At 43.5% G+C, this 19238-nt stretch overlaps 4 protein-coding genes across 6 annotated transcripts; 3 read left to right on the top strand and 1 right to left on the bottom strand.

Annotated features, from left to right (window-relative positions):
• Positions 1-70: 70 nt before the first annotated feature.
• On the bottom strand, positions 71-1854 carry LOC129587934 (uncharacterized). Its single transcript, XM_055481910.1, has 3 exons — positions 1156-1854; positions 962-1094; positions 71-891 (listed from the first exon to the last, which is right to left on the bottom strand). The coding sequence occupies exons 1-3, from the start codon at positions 1535-1537 to the stop codon at positions 777-779; spliced, it is 630 nt and encodes a 209-aa protein (XP_055337885.1). The 5' UTR covers positions 1538-1854; the 3' UTR covers positions 71-776.
• On the top strand, positions 1741-3664 carry LOC129587935 (uncharacterized). 2 transcript variants are annotated; one of them, XR_008690418.1, is made up of 3 exons: positions 1741-2590; positions 3141-3321; positions 3401-3664. XR_008690418.1 is itself a non-coding variant. In XM_055481911.1 (2 exons), the coding sequence occupies exons 1-2, from the start codon at positions 2215-2217 to the stop codon at positions 3143-3145; spliced, it is 381 nt and encodes a 126-aa protein (XP_055337886.1). In that variant the 5' UTR covers positions 1741-2214; the 3' UTR covers positions 3146-3664. The 2 variants fall into 2 exon arrangements, 1 of the variants encoding a protein (XP_055337886.1); XM_055481911.1 differs by having other exon boundaries at positions 3141-3664.
• Positions 3665-3735: 71 nt separating this feature from the next.
• Positions 3736-7083, top strand: LOC129587982 (coiled-coil domain-containing protein 42 homolog). 2 transcript variants are annotated; one of them, XM_055481970.1, is made up of 7 exons: positions 3736-4601; positions 4741-4951; positions 5013-5098; positions 5169-5283; positions 5490-5621; positions 5679-5836; positions 6423-6636. In XM_055481970.1, exons 1-7 carry the CDS (start codon positions 4360-4362, stop codon positions 6499-6501), a joined length of 1023 nt encoding a protein of 340 aa, XP_055337945.1. In that variant the 5' UTR covers positions 3736-4359; the 3' UTR covers positions 6502-6636. The 2 variants fall into 2 exon arrangements, with proteins under 2 accessions (XP_055337945.1, XP_055337944.1); XM_055481969.1 differs by having other exon boundaries at positions 3738-4601; positions 6413-7083.
• Positions 7084-9957: 2874 nt separating this feature from the next.
• On the top strand, positions 9958-14897 carry LOC129587946 (barH-like 1 homeobox protein). Its single transcript, XM_055481923.1, has 3 exons — positions 9958-10205; positions 13589-13847; positions 14537-14897. The coding sequence occupies exons 1-3, from the start codon at positions 10073-10075 to the stop codon at positions 14895-14897; spliced, it is 753 nt and encodes a 250-aa protein (XP_055337898.1). The 5' UTR covers positions 9958-10072.
• The last annotated feature ends 4341 nt before the right edge of the window (positions 14898-19238 follow it).

Raw genomic sequence — 19238 nt, 5'->3', positions numbered from 1 at the left:
GCATTTACCGCAAGTTTAAATCAAAATCTTTTTTTGTGGTTGACTTGCTAATTTGTTCGTTGCTCCATATTGTACAGATGCTTGGTTAAATAACAACTTTTGCTGTCTTAAAAGCACTTGCGTTTTACATGTGATCACGAGAAATCTGTGCCGATCGCACGTGAAACTTGAGCAATTTCAAGTCAAATCCAGATTCGAATGGACCATTCCTGACTCGGTGTCTCCCGACTTCTCAAACATACCGCACAGGATTCGTGCAACAAACAACCACAACACTGCTAGAGCAAGGTCTCCAAGCGAGACATTCAAGAGTCAAAATCTGTTTAAAAACGGCAGCTGACCAACGTCAATTTTTGGTGCCTGGCTCGTTCCTCATTCACGGGATGCAGCAACAGCTACATGGTTTCGCGTACAATGCGGGTATTTGTATTCGGCGTGATCGGAAGACGGAATGTCCATCTCCGGTGACATGGCTAGCTATTACTAAAGTGATCAGCGGCTGTGCAGTTGAGGATACCGTTGAATGTGTCCGGCATTTGTGTTGATGTTCTGATGGTGATCTTCATCAAGCACAGTGGATGTACTGTATTTCCGCCACCGTGCTTCAAGAAGATCACCACACAGTACGAGAAAACGGATGCTGTCGACAGCAGGTACGTCTTCTTGAGCATTTCGAAACATATTTTTATGAGCAAAAACAAAAAGGTCATGAGCAAAGGTCGCAATCCGCTGCCAATCCGGGGCACAAAAAGCTGCAGCATTTCTTGGTTGCTGGCTTAAATGGGAATTCCGTTCTGCGTACAGCGCAGGGTGATCCCGCGGATCCCGAAGAAGAACCGTTTCCGATTGGACTGCACCTGCGCTGATCCATCGCGATTCGTACACCAACATCTGCACACAGCAAACATCAACTTATCCGCCAATTCTAGTAACAAAATTTAATTACGGTGATGAAAGTGACCTTTGTAAAAAGCACTGCTTGGAGGCGAAACTCCCATCCTGGTTACATTGCGGCGTGAACTCATTGTGGCTGGCCAGCATACTCTGCATCCAGCAGTTTGGCAGCAACTGTGGTTCATAGAAAACCACTTTCTCTGCAAAAGCGTCACCCTAATTACTCTGAAAAAGCGTACACACCCAGAAAAACAAACTCACCCGCCGCGTTTTCGTTGAATTTCTTGGCGTACTTTCGTTCCAGGGACTCCTCGGCCAGAATGGGGCCCCGCGGGATATCCTCCGGTGGGCGGGAGGTCGGTGGCTGCTCCATGGTAAAGGTCACGGCCTCCGTGCTGCCGTTCGTCGCCGGTTCGTCCGTGGCGTCGCCATTATGCTCGACTGCTTCTGGTAACAAGGTCGTCTCGTCTTCGAAGTGCTCAGGAAAATCGTCCGCGTCGTCCTTCTCCTCGAACAGCACCACCTGGTCTTCCTGGGGCGGATTGCGGATGATCTGCGGGTGGGGTTTGCGTAGGACCAGACGCTCTGTGTAGCAGCAGGTGAACAGCGCGCATAAGGTGCACACGCTGAGGAAAGGATGCATCCTGTGTCTTCATTCGAGCGATCTCAGTGTAGACTTGAAGATCTGCTTACACTGATTACGTACTGTTATGGTGTCTTTAGCTTTAGCTTAATAAATAAATTTATAAATTAATAAATTTATAAATAAATTTATTCTTAGGAAGAAAACATAGACGGCAAGTTAACAAAGTTTAATTAATTTTTAACTTCCCAGTAAAAGTTATTTTAACTGAAAAAATTTTGTTAATAATTATTGGTATTTCTGTACAGAACATACGTGCACCTTGTTGAACGCCTTGACGTGCTGCTCTGCACAAAATTTATTACAAGTGTTATTCTACGCGCATAGGTGTCTGGAAAATCGAACTCCAGAGATAGTACAACACGATATTACAGTATTATTTTCAGTGTTGACTGGTAACCGGTGATCCCTGAACACAATTACGTATGTTACACGTACAGGTTCGTTCTGGACGAACACCCTAAAGAATTTACAGAGAGAGAGCCTGTGAGCAACAAAATAATGCTATTCCGGGTTCCCAATTATCAAAGTTTTGAAACAGCGAGCCTTTAAGTTCAAGCTATTTCATTCGCTGGTGCCATAGACATAGTACACAACTTAATCGTTTACTTTATTTCGCTCAATCTGTTAACTGCAGAAGCCCGATTTTGATGGTTTTCCATTTTTAATAATTTATTATGTTGTCGACGGAGTACATTCTGGAGCGCATGCTGCGTGATCCGGCGGTGTTAGCCTGCGTGGCCATCCAGGTGATCATCGCCGTCTTCTGGCTGCTGTCCACCTGCTACACCTTCTACCGCAATTCCCGCGGGGATGATCCGCGCGTCCGCCCCGGGGAATACCGCATCGACTGCACGTGCCTGCCCGGGCGGCGGCCGGCCAAACGGGTCCCCAGCCGTATCTCCCACTACTTCGCCCAGGCCAGTCCCAGCCAGTTTCCCCTGGCGCCCACGCTCATTTCCCCGGAAGTCCCCGCACCTCCCATGGAGGTGGTCACGGAGCCCATTTTTGTCGTGTCGACCGCGGCGGAGATCCACCAACCACCCATGCACTGTACGTTCATCAAATCGTCATATCGTATTCGCTTCCAGCACAAGAAGCACTATCCTTCAGCTTTTCTTAACAGCTACGTTTGCTCGATCTATGATTGGTACAATTTCTCACTCAAGTATTCCAGTTTCCTGAAGGTAGAGAAATTTCAGATAAACTGTTTTACCTAAGCATTACCGTCTTGCTCTGACACATAAATGGGCAATGTTCCAATCTTCAAAAAATTCTGGAGCCCGTGGCAAAATGCACGTTACGTGAACTGTGAATTATGATTGGCCGGTTTACTAAATTGTAACGGAGCTATTATATTTTAATTTGCACATTTCTGCGTTCAAGTCAAATGCAAAGCGGCGACCATGTAAAGCAATTATTTTTTACTTTTGATCATTTGTTGGTCCATAAGAAAACTGGACTGCGCAGGGGGGAGGTCATTCGTTCAAAATATATACTCGTATAATATTATACGTTGAAACAAGTCGAAGTATTGCAGTGTCACATCACGGAAAGGTCAGTAATTGTCCTGCTTAAATTGACAAACGCGTGTTTTTTATAGTCTGATCCATCTACTGAAGCCGGGCTGGACGCCAAAAAATCTCCTGCTGATGGAGACTACTGATGGGCGAAATATTTGTTGGACGTTTGCCGCAGATTTCCCGCACAATGAGACTGGGATGATGTTCTACCGTGGGCAGCTCCAGCATTAGTAGTCGATGGTTGAGGGGATTGTTCCCGTGGTTTGTCTGCTGTTATTTGACATTTTCTCCTGTATTGATCGGCAGTCTACCGATCTGTAGTCGCTCTGAATACCTGTAGGGTGCAGGATGGAACGAGGATTGCGGATATATTCAGTAAACTGGTTGCAGCGATCGCAGATGGCGGCAAGTCGCTGGCTGACTACCGGATATAATATACAGATAGCATCTTCTGTTTGTATATTTACTGACTGAATATATCTAGCATCTCTTTATTATGGAATTATTATGCTGTATTAAAAAATTATGTGTTTGCTGTAGTTTTAACTGCGAGATCGATTAGTATAGCAGGTGTTGTTTTGTTACGATAAATACTGTACAGTGTACAGCAGCGCACGCATGAAACCATTCCGTATACAGTAGAATTCTCGGAGCCTAGCAAAAAATATTTGCTGGGCTTCGGGAATTCTACTCGGATTGTTCGGGATTCTATTCTTGTTTCCTTATTATGGAAACATAAGAAGCACACCACGATCGGTAGGCGTTTATACGGCAACCGCCCTGGGCGGCAAAAAAGTGGCGACTGCAGTTTACAGGAAGACATATTTCCGCTCGTTTCCGGTTGCTGAGCAACCCACCCGTACACACGTATCACAGCGATATTAGATAACTGTCTTTTTCGTCACAATATGCAAGACACTGTGAGTGTCTTAACACATTTTGGACAAGCACGTATATTACTGCAATGAATATTAATTATAATAATTATAATACATAGTACAGTAATCAAAAAATTGATGATGAGTTATTATTATCATAACATTAATAAAACAAGAAGTTATAATAGCCGATATTAAATTTTATAACTTGCGTAATAAAATTGTTATCTTCATACAGCACTTATGAACCGTTCGTCCTTGAAAACCTTGATTGCGCAGTTTCGGGAGTTTTAACAGATTTGTTATTTGCACCATCGATTTTTTGGGATTGAGACGTGCAGCGAGCATCGCAGCGAATCCTCATGCTTTAGAAACGTGATATACAGTGAGAATTTTATTTGGCATACGCTGGGTATGTACCATGTCTTCGCGTGCAGCGCCGCTGAAGCCCCGCCCTCAGCAGATCGCGGAGACCCTGCATGCCACAGCCCCCACCTTTATCCCGCCGCGGGATACTGCTCCCTCTTTGACGGAGTTGATCACTGGCTCTCCACGAAAGAGCAACCTTCCAAAGGTCATTCGCGCCTCCGACGCAGCGCGCAAGGCCGCCCGGAATAACCCCGAATTCGTGTTGGGCCACATCAAACGCCAGTCTAACTATGTGTAGGTACCGACCGTGACCTTTTGACGTACTGTCGTTTAGTAAGCAAAATTCTGTACAAAGATAGAATTGTATGGACGGAATTTACGCTTACTTGCCACAATTACAGTTGTGTTGACGAAATTCACGCTTTTCTGCCAGACGGAAACCCGTGACGAATGAGGACCACATCCTGCGCGCTACCCGCCTCATCGAGGCCGAGCGCATGGCCGGCGAGGTGGACGAGGCGCTGAAGAGTGTCAAGGACGGCTTTGCCGCCGAAATGGACCGCTGTCTGAAGCGCAAGCAGGATTCGGTGCGCAAGAACCAGGCGCTGATGACGGCCATGAAGGATTTCTCGCATTTCATACAGGTAAGCTGTATACCGTCGCGAATGCCTTGAGTGTCTTGAACGGGAGGAATCTTTCACGCAGTTGAATGATCACTGGATCGAGCATAACCGGAAACGGGAGGAGGACGATCAGCGTCTGACGGCCGCGTATCAGCAGCGCTCCCACGAGTACGCGCACGCATCTTTCTGTACGTAATTGATTCTACCGCAACCAATAGCAATCCTTCTCAACCATCAGGCTTCAAGCGGAGCAGGCAACTGCCATTCGTTATCGCCACGATCTACGTCAACGCTGGAGAGTACTGCGCCCGTATGAGGCCTTCTTCTTGGACCTGCTGAAGCACATCACCGGCGTAAGCAAACCAAGTAAGCATGCGCATTAAATTAAAATAAATAATTTATTATTTAATAAAAATTAATTATTAGTTAATTAATTAGTTAATTAGTTATTTATTGGTAATAGGAATAATTGAACTACATTGTGTTGACCTTTATGAAATTCATGAGCCGAAATCACCGCTTGTCTACACAAACATTGTTTATACGATGACCTTTACAGTATAATGATCTCGAGCATTTTGCCGCGGACATGGAACGCCAGACGGCCATCATTGAGTGTACCCGACAGACGCTGGATGATCTGCAGACGCTGCGTGCCGAGGCAGAGCAGTTCCATAGTCGACTGGATCAGGTATGCGCTGTACCCGATAAAACAGTCTTCTGCTGAACCGAGGGGATTGTGTGACAGGCAACGGAAAGTAAAGTAGCGAAACTGGATGAAGAAACCCGGAAACTGGAAGAGGAGAAGAAGCAACTGGAGGAAAAGGTGCAGGCGTTGCAGTGCGAGCGCCAGCAGGATCTGGAGAACCGCAAAGCGGATATTAAGGAATACATTCATCTTGTGGTGTCAGTCAATAATTTTTTTATACATTAAACTGATTTCAAATTAAGGCTTAATTTAAGCAATTTAAGCAATTTTCTAATTAAGGGTTAATTAGGGGCTAATTATTAACCAATTTATTTATTACTTATCTTTTATTATTTATATATTATTTGGGGTCAATTTACTATCACTTTTGATACTTTTATTTCAAATAAAGATAGTTATTACAATTTTTACTAATTTTTATCAACTTTAGTATTGACATCGGTTTATTGGGTACTTTGATTTATTATTTTTAGTCACAATTTTAATTTTGCACGTTTCTTTACGCAGTTTCATTTAGTATTCTTGTCAGTAATTTTATTTTTTTATTTTTGCCGCCGACATGAAGTGCCTTTTTTATTTCTTGTTTTGTTTTACAGTACTTATGGTTTTCTTTTATCAGTTTTTATGTAGTTTTTATTTTGTCAAATCCTATTTATACTGTTTTATTTCTTATTTTTGGATTACTTTTCATTAATCTGTTTTTCTGATTTTAACGTACTGTAATATTTTCACCTTTAATTTGTAATTACTTGGTATTTTTTTAATGTTATCAGAAAACTCCAGGAGGCCTACGAAATATCCTGCCGCATCATGTCCCTCCCGGACGTCCAGCCCGTCCACAAACCGGCCCCGCCCAAACTGAAGACCCTGGAGACCTGTCTCACCGACAGCCACATCATCACCACGGCCATCAACGCCGTGTACCCCACAACCGACTGGCGCTCCATGGAGCGCCACCGCAAAGCCGAACTGGAGGAGATCAGCAGTCTCGTCGGCTCCGGCTACTTCCCGCACATCCAGTACAAACTCTACCTCCGCCCCACGCCCTTCGTGCCCAAGGCCACGCTGACCACGCCCCAAGCCTCCGACGCCCAGAAAGCCGAGTAAAGCGGTTGTTCGTAAAGGTCACCGCTGTGTATAGGATGATACATGGAGCAAATGGTGAAAATCGGATTAATCGATGGACATTTGAGAGCATCATTAGCAATATTTAGCCACGGGACGATGTGTGTGTGTTGTACGGCGGATTAAGCGGTATATTGCACTGTGTCGTGAGTGTGTTTAAATATAAACCGGGAAAAGTATGCGCCGTGGAATGTTTTGGCATGTTGGGCCCATCGCGCGCTGATGAACTGCAGACGCCGATGCCGATTGACAGTTTTACACTCGGACTGACACACCGACTACAAACTATGAAATTCAAAACTTTGCTAAATAAACTTAACGCTCCATTTCGCGGCGTTTAAGCGAACCGTTCCCGCAGGAAAAATAAATTAACACTAAAATCACAATAAAACCTACCTTACCCTGTACAAGACGGTTAAATAATCAAATCTTGTGCTTAAGTTGTCAGGTGAATACAAAATGCAAGGCACGCATTTATCAAAACAAAAAAAACGTAACAGCAAAGCCCAAAATAATTTATTTAGTATTTTTAATTATTCTGTGAATTTTTCTATCACACAAAAATTAAATTCGATAAGAAAACAAATCAAACGAACATGATGTGTTAAATTAGTTTGGTTTGCAGCTTTCGGCGTGATGTGACAGTATTCTGGCCATTATTGCGATTTTACCGCTGATGCACATTCCGAAGCAACGATAAAAGTTAAGAGGAAATATATTGAAATGTTATTATTTAGTTCTTACTTACGTCTTTCTGTTATGCATTCAGTATTTGTATCTGTTTGCTTGTGTATTCATTTAATTAGAAAACCGAATCACAATTACGTAATTCTCCAAGTCTGAATTTTTGACTCTCGTATTGGGTAGTTTTTTTATTTTGCTCTGACTGCGCTAAGCGCCGTAAAACCAATAACCTGTACTAACGATCAACCGACAAAGCAGTTAATAACAATATAACTGGCTCCGGAAGAAGGCAGGCCGAGATAACGAGCCGGTAATCAAATTAACCGTTGTATACGCGTGTGTTTATTGCGGATGTGTTGACGGCACTTAGCGGTTTATCCGTGATTTGCTCGATTATCCCACACACACAACACCCGGCACTCTCAGTAGACCGCAGCGCATTGTCAGGCCTACTTAAATGCTTCCCGATAATGGGGACGATATCATACGCAGCGCGGGATGAATGGGCCGATTAGGGAGCTGATTAAACGCCAACTGATGGATATGGAGTGATTAAAGCGTATTCGACAGTTAAGTGGATTGTTGTCGTCGTCCGTTGTGATGGATGCGCCAGCAGAGAAAAATTGTCTATTTATCGGCCGGTTCACTTCGACCATCGACACAGGTAATTGCGCATTACGCGCCGGCCGGGGAAAAAGCGGGACAACACATTCATTCTTCCTGTCAGTTGTAGCGGGAATGTTATTAAAATTTGGCCCTTCTCTGTGTGTCACTCTCTCTACCGCGCTCTTACCGGCATTTTGATTGATTCCGGCCATCTCCATGCCGGTTTTAATTTAATGATTATTTCATCGCAGATCACTTCCATTTCATAATGGCCGTTGCGTGCGCACCGACCGCCAATGATTCCTGCTTTTTCCTCTCTTGTTGCAATAAAGGATCACATGCGCTGAAAATTGAATGCATTATACATGGAGTAATTTTTATCCTGTTTTTCCCGTAATTTATTTCGCGAAATGGTGACGTACAGAATTTTGTGGCTTAATATTTTGCCAGCAAAATTTATTTTCTTCGGTTTATTGCAAAAAACACCGTTACTGTCGGCAAAATTAGATTCACTTTGATTTTTTACACACGTAACAATTTTTATCCTATTTTCTTTAGTTCGTTTCGCAAATTTGAGACGTAAAGAAATATCGAATAGGCACGGATAATTTACGTTATACGAGCACGTATTTACGACTAATTTTCATACTACCAGCAAATTCAATTTAATCTATATAGATTAATGCAATATACGCGAAAAAATCTTTACCTAGTTTTCCCGCATTTTATCTCGCGAAATTGTGACGTATAAAATTTTAAAAATAATATTGGCAGTGGAATTTATTTTTCTGACGTCCATTTTTCGAGCTTTTCCAACTTTAATCTAACGAAAAAAAAATAAAGTATAAAAAAAACAGATATTTTCGGTTCATAAAGGCATTTAATCATCCAAAGGTCATGTTTTTAGAATCAAATATAGCGCACATAAAATCGTGAAAACGCCAGCAACTGCAGCAGAACGTTGGATGATTAAGCGTTTAGTTGCAGTTTGCGCCGTGGCTGCATAAACAGTTGTGTTTGGCTAATGAGGGCTTTAATTTGCTTGTGCATAGTTTGTTGATGGTTATTAAAGCCGCAATGGCCGCTTTAGCCAGTGCAGCACGCATATTGGCCACTTTGCCAATGGCCCGTAACCGTCACACTCAGCGACGTATAAATAGCGTCAACTGTCACATACTGCCGTCTCTCTCTCTCCTCTCTGTCTCTGTCCCGCGTTGGTCAGAGACAGCGAGACAGACAGACAGATTCGTCAGTGTGTAGCCGCATCCACTGGCATCACTGGCATCTCCTAATGAGCCGCGAAAACAGATCTGCCACGGCATCTTTCTATCGCGTCTTTTATCCCTTATTAATCGATCAATTAACGGCGCTGCTTAAAAGCAGCTGGACACAGTGCCAACCATCATTAATTTCCGTGTCCTCTTTTCCAACTACAAACCAGCGATTATTCAAACCACCTAAATAACTATAATCTCTTTTACTGTTTTAAAATAAAAAAATATTTTTGTTTGTTATATACTAAATTTAATAAAAAACATTGTGCAAACGCCGGATAATAAATAAAATAATAATAAAATTGCAGCGAATAAAAATAACAGTTATGTTTTCGAATACAAGCGATATCAAATATGTAAATTGCGATATAATAATTATATCAAATGAACGTAAATCAAATGTACGCGTCGGCTATTTGCATTGGCCAACGACGGTTGGCCCCGCCCACGCCATACAACTTTTACTGGGGGTTGCGTCAAATGAGGCGGTGTGCTGCGTAACGACACGGCATTCAGAGCATTGATCGGCGAATGATGGGTTCGCAAATAATATCGCTTGTGTAAAATGGATTGTCTGTTGCGCGATATTGTGTCGATGCCGGTTAGTATCATTCTCAATATTAGCCGGGTACAAATGTCAATGATATCGTTCATTTAGAGGATAATATTACATTACCCCGTCAGCGATTAACTGGTTCTGGTGACTCTGTAAACGGCCGTGAGTAATCTCGATAATTCGGCGTCATGTCCGCGGAGAAGCCGGAGTGTCCCGTGGACTATTCCCAGTCCAAGTTCTCCATTGATTTCCTCCTGCAGCGCCACGATACGGGTGGGCATCCCTCCGCCGGGACGCGCGCGCAAAGGTTATCACCGTCGCGTAAGTTATTATTTTTTAAGGCAACTAAATGCCTGTTAAAGATGTGCGTTTGTTTTCGCTCATAAAGATTTTGAAGAAATCTATGCAATGTCTTTATTAATGCCATCGAAGTCTTTGACAGGCCCGATCGATGGCGTCGTTTTCTTGAAAAAAAAAATATTCTGATGGTTTCTTTCCTCGTTTATTTACGTTAATTCCCTCGTCAGACATGCAAAGTGTCACTAAACAAGCAAATTCTTAATAGTACCTAATACTCATGAGCGGATTGATACCGTTTTGCAAATTAGCTAGGCGTTCGTTATTTTGTCGGTAGAAAACCTTAGGAACAAAAGACACTTTCCTGCTGCGTAGATGCGCATAAAACATGTTTACAGTATTAACGATGTCCGCGAAATCCGATAGCTTTGTGGGCCTGAAAGGCATTTATCCGCGCTAGGAAAATTAAACGGTTCAGACGGGCGATTCACGAAGAATAGTGCGCAACAATGGCTTTAAAAATAGAATGGCCCGTTGTATTTTTCGCTATTCAGTTTACGCAAATGACCGGTCGATTCACTAACCGGCGGAACATAGGCGACTCACGAACCTTTCCCGCACACCATTATTTTATATACTTGTTTCACTTGTTACAGTAATCATTCATTCATCAACATTCATTTTTCAACAATTTACTTATGACTAGGGTCAACAATTGTCAGCAATTCGCTTATGACTAGGGTTTCTTATGACTTAGTTAGTGCTGCTAAAGTTATGATTCCAAGTTTCCAACTGACCCGAAACTATTCAAAATTAGCTAACGTGTGTGTCAACTGGGACAAACTCCATTTCCGTAATGTTGCCGTCCTTTAGCTGGAAAGTAGTTAGGAAGATATTAGTTGCGATGTCCAGATACAATTGCCTACGAAGATTGACCGCAGAAATATCGATACCGCGTCGGTGTTGCTGTATTAGTCCTTCGTAGAGATGCTGTTCATCCTTCAGGAGTTCAGATAATATCCTCGATAAACGATCGCTGTCTGATTACGTTTGGTTGTAAAAAACACAAGGTCGTCCATTTTTAAGCCAACTTGCACAAAGTTGTGTAGAAATCGTACACAGTTAATTTTTATGTATAACACGGTAGCAATAATCAGAAGAATTTGCAGCGGCTGTTTAGGGTACATGAATGTACGCCCTACAATCACAATTCACGCTAATGGTTTGAATGTTCTTGAATGATGGTTAAATTTGAGTCATTTTAATTACTACAACTTTGCGCGTGGTACATGGTATCAAAGTCATGTACATTCACCAGACTTTCACTTTTCACGCAGTCCCAAAAACACTTTTGTGCCTTTTTATGACATTCTGTAGCCAGATGTTGTGTATAAACAGGTATTAAAACCGTTTATTTGTGAGTGCAACGTCCGGTTCGGGAGTTACGGGTGTGAAAAAATTCCGAAAAGTTTACCTAAATGCATTCAGGTGTGCCAAAAGTCTCATTATATGGACCGAGAATTTTTTGCATGTAAACCTTTAAATTCTGCATGTAAACGAGCACATGCAGGAAGATCGTTTCTACACCGAACCTCAGTTCCGGTATCTTTTTCAAATTTTAAAATAAATGTAAAAATTTTAAAAATCTATTCTAAAATTTGAAGAACTGGTGGAACGCTGGTTCAGTGTAAATACGATCTCCATACTTGCGTGCATTTATGTACAAAACTTAAAGAAGATCGGTCCATAATAAAACTTTTGGTACAACCGAATGTACGTATTTAAACTTTGGAACTTTCTTACAGCCGTAACTTCCGAGCCGGGTGTTGCGAGTACAAACGGTTTTCACGCTTATGTATACAAGTCATCTGGCTACAGAATGTTAATATACAAAGCAAAAGAGCGTTTGGGAGTGCGCAAAAGTGAAGTTTTCGTGTGTGTACAAGTACAGTACACGAATCTGGTATCAGGTACCGGCCACCGGGTCACTTCCCTTAAGGGAAGTGGGCCGGTACACGGTACCAAATTCGTGTACATGCACAAAAGCTTTCGCTTTCGCGCACTCCCAAAAACATTTTTGTTTCGGTTTATGACGTTTTGTAGCCAAAAGACTTGTATATACTGGCGTGAAAACCGTTTGTGCGCGCAACATCCGGTTCGGGAGTTATGGCTGTTAGAAAATTCCAAAAAGTGTAAATGCGTTCAGGTGTACCAAAAGTCTCATTATGGACCGATCTCCTTCACATTTTTCAGGTAAATGCACATAACCATGAAGATCGTTTTTACACCGATCCAGACTTCCATGATTTTTTTCAAATTTTAAAATAAATTTCAAAATTTTTGAAATTCATTTTAAAAGTTGAAAAAACATGCTAGAACAGTGGATCGGTGTAAAAACGTTCTCCGTGGTTATGTGCATTTACATGCAAAATTTGAAGGAGATCGGTCAATAATGAGACTTTTGGTACACCTGAATGCGTTTAAACTTTTTGGAATTTTCTAACAGCCATAACTCCCGAACCGGATGTTGCGCGCACAAACGGTCTTCTCGCCAGTGTATACAAATCTTCTGGCTACAGAATGTCACAAACCGAAACAAAAAAGTGTTTGCGAGTGCGCGGAAGTAAAAGTTTTCGTGCATGTACACGAATTTGGTACCATGTACTGGCCCACTTCCCTTAATAAACTGTATCGATAGTCTATATTGCTGATGCCGAATACTGCTGTACAGCAGACATCGCAATCTCGCCATATAGGCTATCATAGCCTTGACCTTTTCCAGTACGTCTCACTGTAAGAACTACATATTATAACAGTAAATACAGCATACAGCGGTAATTTATTTTCTGCAGTTATTACTGCGTACTCTATGCATCCCACTTGCCAAACCGACCAACTCTTTAAAATCTCTCAGTACACCGGGAAATGTATCCCGTCATCGTTCGTTGTACCGCCACTGAAAACGCTGGCAGCTGACGTCATCGCGCGCTATAACGATACAATTAGTCGGCGAAGTGGATGTTGGTGATGTTTAAGTGTGTCAGCTCCTTGCGCATCTGCGGGGGCTGGTGCAGTGCGGTTAAACCGCAGCGAAGGTATTCGTGTGTGCCTTTTAATTGGAACATTTAGAGCGCGCGGCACTGTATACCGGCTAAGTGGAGCGTGCAGCGCTGCAACCGCGCTCATCATTAACGCCATAATGAATAATAGCCGCGCTGCTAACCAATATCACTCGACAGCGCTCACTCTGCTCCTCTCCGTAAATCAGGGAATTAATATCCACCTCTGGATAAATTGCCGGTGCTTTCGTTTTATTGATCGAATTTATTTCTACGGGCTCTGCTTAAACGGCCGTTTAATGTAAAGGTAAACGATGATGACCTGGTATGATTTTGCGCCTTTTGCAGCGACCCCGTCCATGGAGGCGGAGGACCCCGTAGCGGAGGGCGGCCGGGAGGGGGCCGGGTCGCGGCTGTCGCGGCACAGTGAGCCGTCGGCGTCGGACAGTGAGCAGCGCCGGAAGCGGCCGCGGACGGCCTTTACGGCGCTGCAGATTAAGACCCTGGAGACGGAGTTCGAGCGGAACAAGTATCTGTCCGTGGCCAAACGCGTGGAGCTGTCCAAACTGCTGGGATTGTCGCAACAGCAGCTCAAAGTCTGGTACCAGTAAGTCGGGCAATATTGACTGCAAGTGCACTGAATTTGTCCTATTTTTAAAAGTACAGCAGCAAGTATGTCTCCTGAATTTTAATATAAACTTTTAATTTTTTTAAATTTTTCATCAGTTTTAAAAACATTTTAGATTTTGTTTCTGGGTTTTCTAAAGAAATCCAGGGTAGTTTAAGCCTGTGCAATTTAACTAAATGAATATTTGAAATCAAAGAAAGCTAAGAAACGAACTTAAATTTAATAAGGCTTGTTAACTTCAACTGCTTATTCAATTTAATTTTCAACCTGTTTGTTTCCATTTTTATTCACAGTTCGTAAGTAATTCTTCAGAGTTTTCTTTCATATAACGGAATTCAAACTAAATTAAACTGGTAAGCGAAGAAAATAAATTTCGATCCCGATAATTCTGTCGTCAACTTTAACCTGCAGCCGGCGTAAATTTTTTAATTAACCTTAATGAAAACGAATCAGAATTACTGTAAATGGATAACAAATTAAAATACTTGGACTCCGGTATACAATTTCGTCAGTCTTTATCTACAAACCGGCAATTTTCTTTGTAATTATTTTTTTTCCAAAGCGCAATTAAATTTAATTTCAAATGACAGCTACTATAAATAAATTATTTCTACCAGTCTGTTTTTCCTCAAATTCCATGTAAAATTGGCCGGTGTTCGCCGTTACAGGAATCGGCGAACGAAATGGAAGCGCAAATTCGCCAACGATCTGGAGTCGATGGCGCAGCAGTACTACAGCTCGCTGGGATTAAGCGGCTCGCGGCCCATGTTGATCGGCGACCGGCTGTGGATCTTCAACTCGCCGCAGGATGTGCCGCTGAATCTGCGCCGCAACCTGCTGGACGCCGGCGTCAATGCCAGCGGCGCCCCGCCCCCTCCTCCCCCGCCGCCGCCCCCCGGCCTCCTCAACGCCCTGCCGCGGGGCGCCCTCCTCGGGCCGCTGTCCCTCGGCAATCCCGCCCAAACCAAACGAGCGTTCCCTCTTGAACACATACTGGTCACTGAATTTACCGCGGCAAGGAAATTCTAACAAATTCTATTACTGTATATTTTAACACGAATAATTCACTCACCTTTTCTTGTCATGAAATAAATTATGTCTCTCTGCAGTTGTTGAATTGCTCGCCTCGCGACTGTGTACCGTTGTACAGATTTTCAATTTTCTTTTAGTTTACTGTCGTGCACGATTAATACTCGGATTAGGAGAAATTGTCGATTAATATTAATGCAAGCACAATAAGACGTTCAAATTCAGGCTGAAATTACCTATTTCGTTTGATTTCTTCGAGGGGAAAGAGACCTGGATTCGGTGAACTGGACCAAGATATGTAATTATGGAAGGCCAAGGGTACCAAGAGATCTACTAGTAGTCATATATCCGTAAATGCACTTATCTGCATAATTTGTACGTGCGCGACCAGCAGTATCAGAATTTCAAAAAAAAAATGGATGTCTTTATACCGGATAAATTGGCAGTAATCATGGGATTAAATATCAGAATTTCAGTATAATTTAACCCTAATGAAATTCTAGATTTATTTCAACCAGGAAAAAAATGTACATACCGGTATACATTGGGGAAACCGAAAATCACGCTGTAAATCACTTTAGTACGTAATACACTTCGTCTTATACGAGTACCGATACAGAACGATACCAACCTCTTACCAACCTCTTACCGATGGAGAACGTTTCCTGTACATAGGCAGCACGCATTAAAGCAATACTTCCTGATTCTCTGCTTCAAAAACTGAGTGGACCGCATTTCTTGGGGTCCGCTCTAAAAGCCTTTTTTTTCGACCAGGCCAATATGAGAACTATAACAGTCACATTTTTACGGTAATAACAGTCACATTTTTACGGTAATTTTATAATCCAAATTTCTTGTATTGACGAAAATAAACGGTTTAATTATCAAGGAAAAATTAATGCATCAAGTACAGAATACTGTACCACCGTCTTGTGTAATTGTTCAAATGGCCGGCTGACGGAGAGCCGGCCAACCAGATCAACCGGGATGTACACATACTTGTACATCCTCCGCTACACAACCACTACTGGTACCTTATGAAAACCGCAGCCGGTATTATGCGGCTACAAGCCGGTAATATCAACTAATGGCAAGGTAGATATACCTTGCTAATGGTATGGATATTATAAAGAGATTGGACGAAGTACAGTAAGTACTTGTATATTGCGCTGATGTAGTTCATTTATGTATTTAAGTGATGTATTGCATGTTTATGTTTTACCAGCGTTTATAATTAATGCGAATGAACATGAAAGTGCTACGCCACATAGAGGAACGTTCTGTAGTACGTATCTGTACGAGTACTGAACTGCAACGCAAAAAGTGAATTATTGGTAGGCTGTAGAAAATGCTCCTGCTTTGTTGCACGCTGTTGGCAATCGGTATCAAGTGCGGAAGCATTACTGCACGCGCTATCTCCGAAGAAGCCCTTTACTCAGTACCGCTGGCGCTGGGGCCTGGGCTTATTATCACCTACGTAGTTTACTTTGCAAAATAACATGGTAGATCAACAGACATGATTATCATGCGTGATGAGCAGTACAACGTGGTCAAAGTGCCATTTGTCGCTAGAATTACGTATAACATTCCAGATGTCGATCGTAACCTTGACAGCCTGTTCGAGAGACGACCAGGTACTGTACATGGCACCAAAACACGTGGATATACACGGAACCTTTCATCGTAGCCCATAAGGCCGGCCTAAGACCAAGGCTGGCCGAATGTCTTAAACACGGAATACTGCGTTGATGCCGTGGATAGCCAGTTTGCTGAGGGTGGACACATCCAGCAGCCGCAGATCCTCCGTGTCCCACGTGTGCAGTGTCCCGTCCGCGTGGAAACTGCTGAACCTGAAGCGCAGGTGGTACTTACGTTAAATCAGCCAAAAGGACAACTTAACCTGTCTATTATTCAAGCGCCAACTTCGCGCTGATATCACTCTACAGTGCCCACCTGTACCTTTACTTGCTCAACTTGTCGACAAGCTTGTACTGACGTAACGTCACACTCCAGACGGGTGACGGCAGCAGTACAGGGTAACGGTAGAACACCTTTACTCTGGCCCTTATGTACTTGCCGCTCTGCACTTCGTCAAAAAGCCCACTGCTACGCTGATGACCTTTAATCCATAGTTATTTGGCTCTCTAATATTTACGTAACCATCTAACCATGGATGCAAGGTCTGTTCATATGCAGTCCCTGATCTGGACCGAATTTACCGTAAAGCAAGCGCAACTGATTTCCTAATAGGTGGTCGGGAAGAATCAGACGCTATAACATACGCAGTGTGTAATACTGTGTATCACTGTATGTGCATTAAAATTGGCATACGCTCTGTGTCATACTGTATGTTGACGTATCCGGCCTTTCCCCGACCACCTTTCAGAAAATCCGTTACGCTTGAATTTACGGCAGTTCAGGGACTACTTATGCATAGACCATGATGGATGTCTCTACGGGCATTCAGCAAAGCTCTACTCGGCGAAATGACTGCATTGGCGATCGAGTACGCTCACTCGGTCGTCGTACTCACAGTAAAAGGTAGTTGTGAATGGATTCCCAATCCTCCGGATAATCCAGTGTGCGCACCCAGCGCGCATGCACCGCCGTGACCTTGGCCAGCATGTCCGCGGTAACCGGTGGGAAGCGTTCGTTCACGGCGTGCATTAACCGCGCCGCCATGCGCGTGCGCTGGTCACGGTGGAGAAGCAGCCGGGGAATGGTGATCTGCACTTTGTCAATATCCAGGGTGTGCGACTCCCACGTTAGGTGCGCCATCATTTCCCCTTCCCTGGCACGCAGTAGACGATCGTGTGTAGACGGATCCCCCCTCTCGAAAACATCGTACATGGTGCGACCGAAGAGACCGCTGACGGTCCAGTTGTGCAGCAGCAGGGTGTCGCAGAAGTGTTTATACACCAGCGCTTCGTCGGCTGCCGGATGTTTCAGCAGATCTTCCTCGTGTAGGGCGGACCACGAAACACCTGTCAGTCTGTTGTCGCAAGGTATGTCTTTGAAAAGGAGCATTGGCACCCGCATTTCGTAGTGAATGGCCATAATGTCCATCCATGAGAACAGGAGAAAGATGTGGTTGGACGGGAGAAACTGCAGTATCGTCAGACTCTGGGTGCTGGCACTGATGGAGCGGCTGAGGAGAATGATTGCTTTGAAGCAGTTATCGCTGTCGGACTGCAGCTGCCAACAGCTTTCAAAGGATATCCTGATGTGTTCCGTTATGGGGGCGCTGTTCAGTAGCAGCTGCCACAGCGCGCACACGCTGTCGCAACAACGGCAGCCCATAAGTATATAATGTGGTTAAACAAATTCTAGGAAAAATGCACCACAGCGGGCATTGGCAGATCAGAGCGCAGCTCGCAGGCCCGCGCTCAAGCTCTGACTCTGACTCAGACTCTGACCGCTCAAACTCTGACTCTGACTACTCAAAGTCTGACTCTGACCGTCCGAACTCTGACTCTGACTCTGACTGAATAACCTAAGAATAACTTAAGAAACCTAAGAAACCTAAGAAACCTAAGAAACCTAAGAAAACTAAGAAACCTAAGAAACCTAAGAAAACTAAGAAACCTAAGAAACCTAAGAAACCTAAGAAACCTAAGAAACCTAAGAAACCTAAGAAACCTAAGAAACCTTCAGAGTCAGAGTCAGACTTTGAGCGGTCAGAGTCAGACTTTGACTAGTCAGAGTCAGAGTTTGAGTGGTCAGAATCAGAGTCAGAGTCAGAGTCTAGGCCCAGCTCGGCTGGTTAGGAATAGAGACTGCAGGTGAATCACGACCGAAAAGAGCCCGTGTTTAATTACAAAGTCTCGTTATGGCGCGCAGCGCCAAAATCTACGTGGTTTGTGGTTTACTTCTTGCTTAAAAATTAGTAAAAAATATCAGAAATCAAAACCTTTTTGTGCCATCGGATAAAAATCTGGCTACGATTAAGAGTATGCCGGTAAACAACTATGCCCATCGATTACGATACGATAAAAACTTTCCCGGTACTGCTTTTTCCGATGAAAACATGGGATTTTATCGGACATAGCGGTGTCTTCCGATCGGAGCTTAACTCTGGATTCGGTTAGTGTTTAAAACCACTAAATCTAATGACTAAAGAAATGGCCGGCTGGTCACTTTGGGTGGAGCTTACGTAACGCGCTCAAGCCACTGTGCTAGTGCTGTACAAAGCCATGACGTCATCCTAGTTGACCGCGATGACGTCGTGATAGGGACTACCGTAGCAGATGAAAGCAAAGCACTGGAGCAGAATTGCAGTCAAAGTTTATGGAATGTAACTGTTACCGCGTTCGCCTCTCGTAGCTATATTTCTTACCGCTT

This window comes from Paramacrobiotus metropolitanus, unplaced genomic scaffold (genome assembly GCF_019649055.1).
Source record: "Paramacrobiotus metropolitanus isolate TYO unplaced genomic scaffold, Prichtersi_v1.0 Parri_scaffold0000027, whole genome shotgun sequence".
Taxonomy (NCBI): Eukaryota; Metazoa; Tardigrada; class Eutardigrada; order Parachela; family Macrobiotidae; genus Paramacrobiotus; species Paramacrobiotus metropolitanus.
The sequence above is the reverse complement of the archived record's forward strand: the minus strand, read 5'-3'. Positions and strand labels throughout refer to the sequence as shown.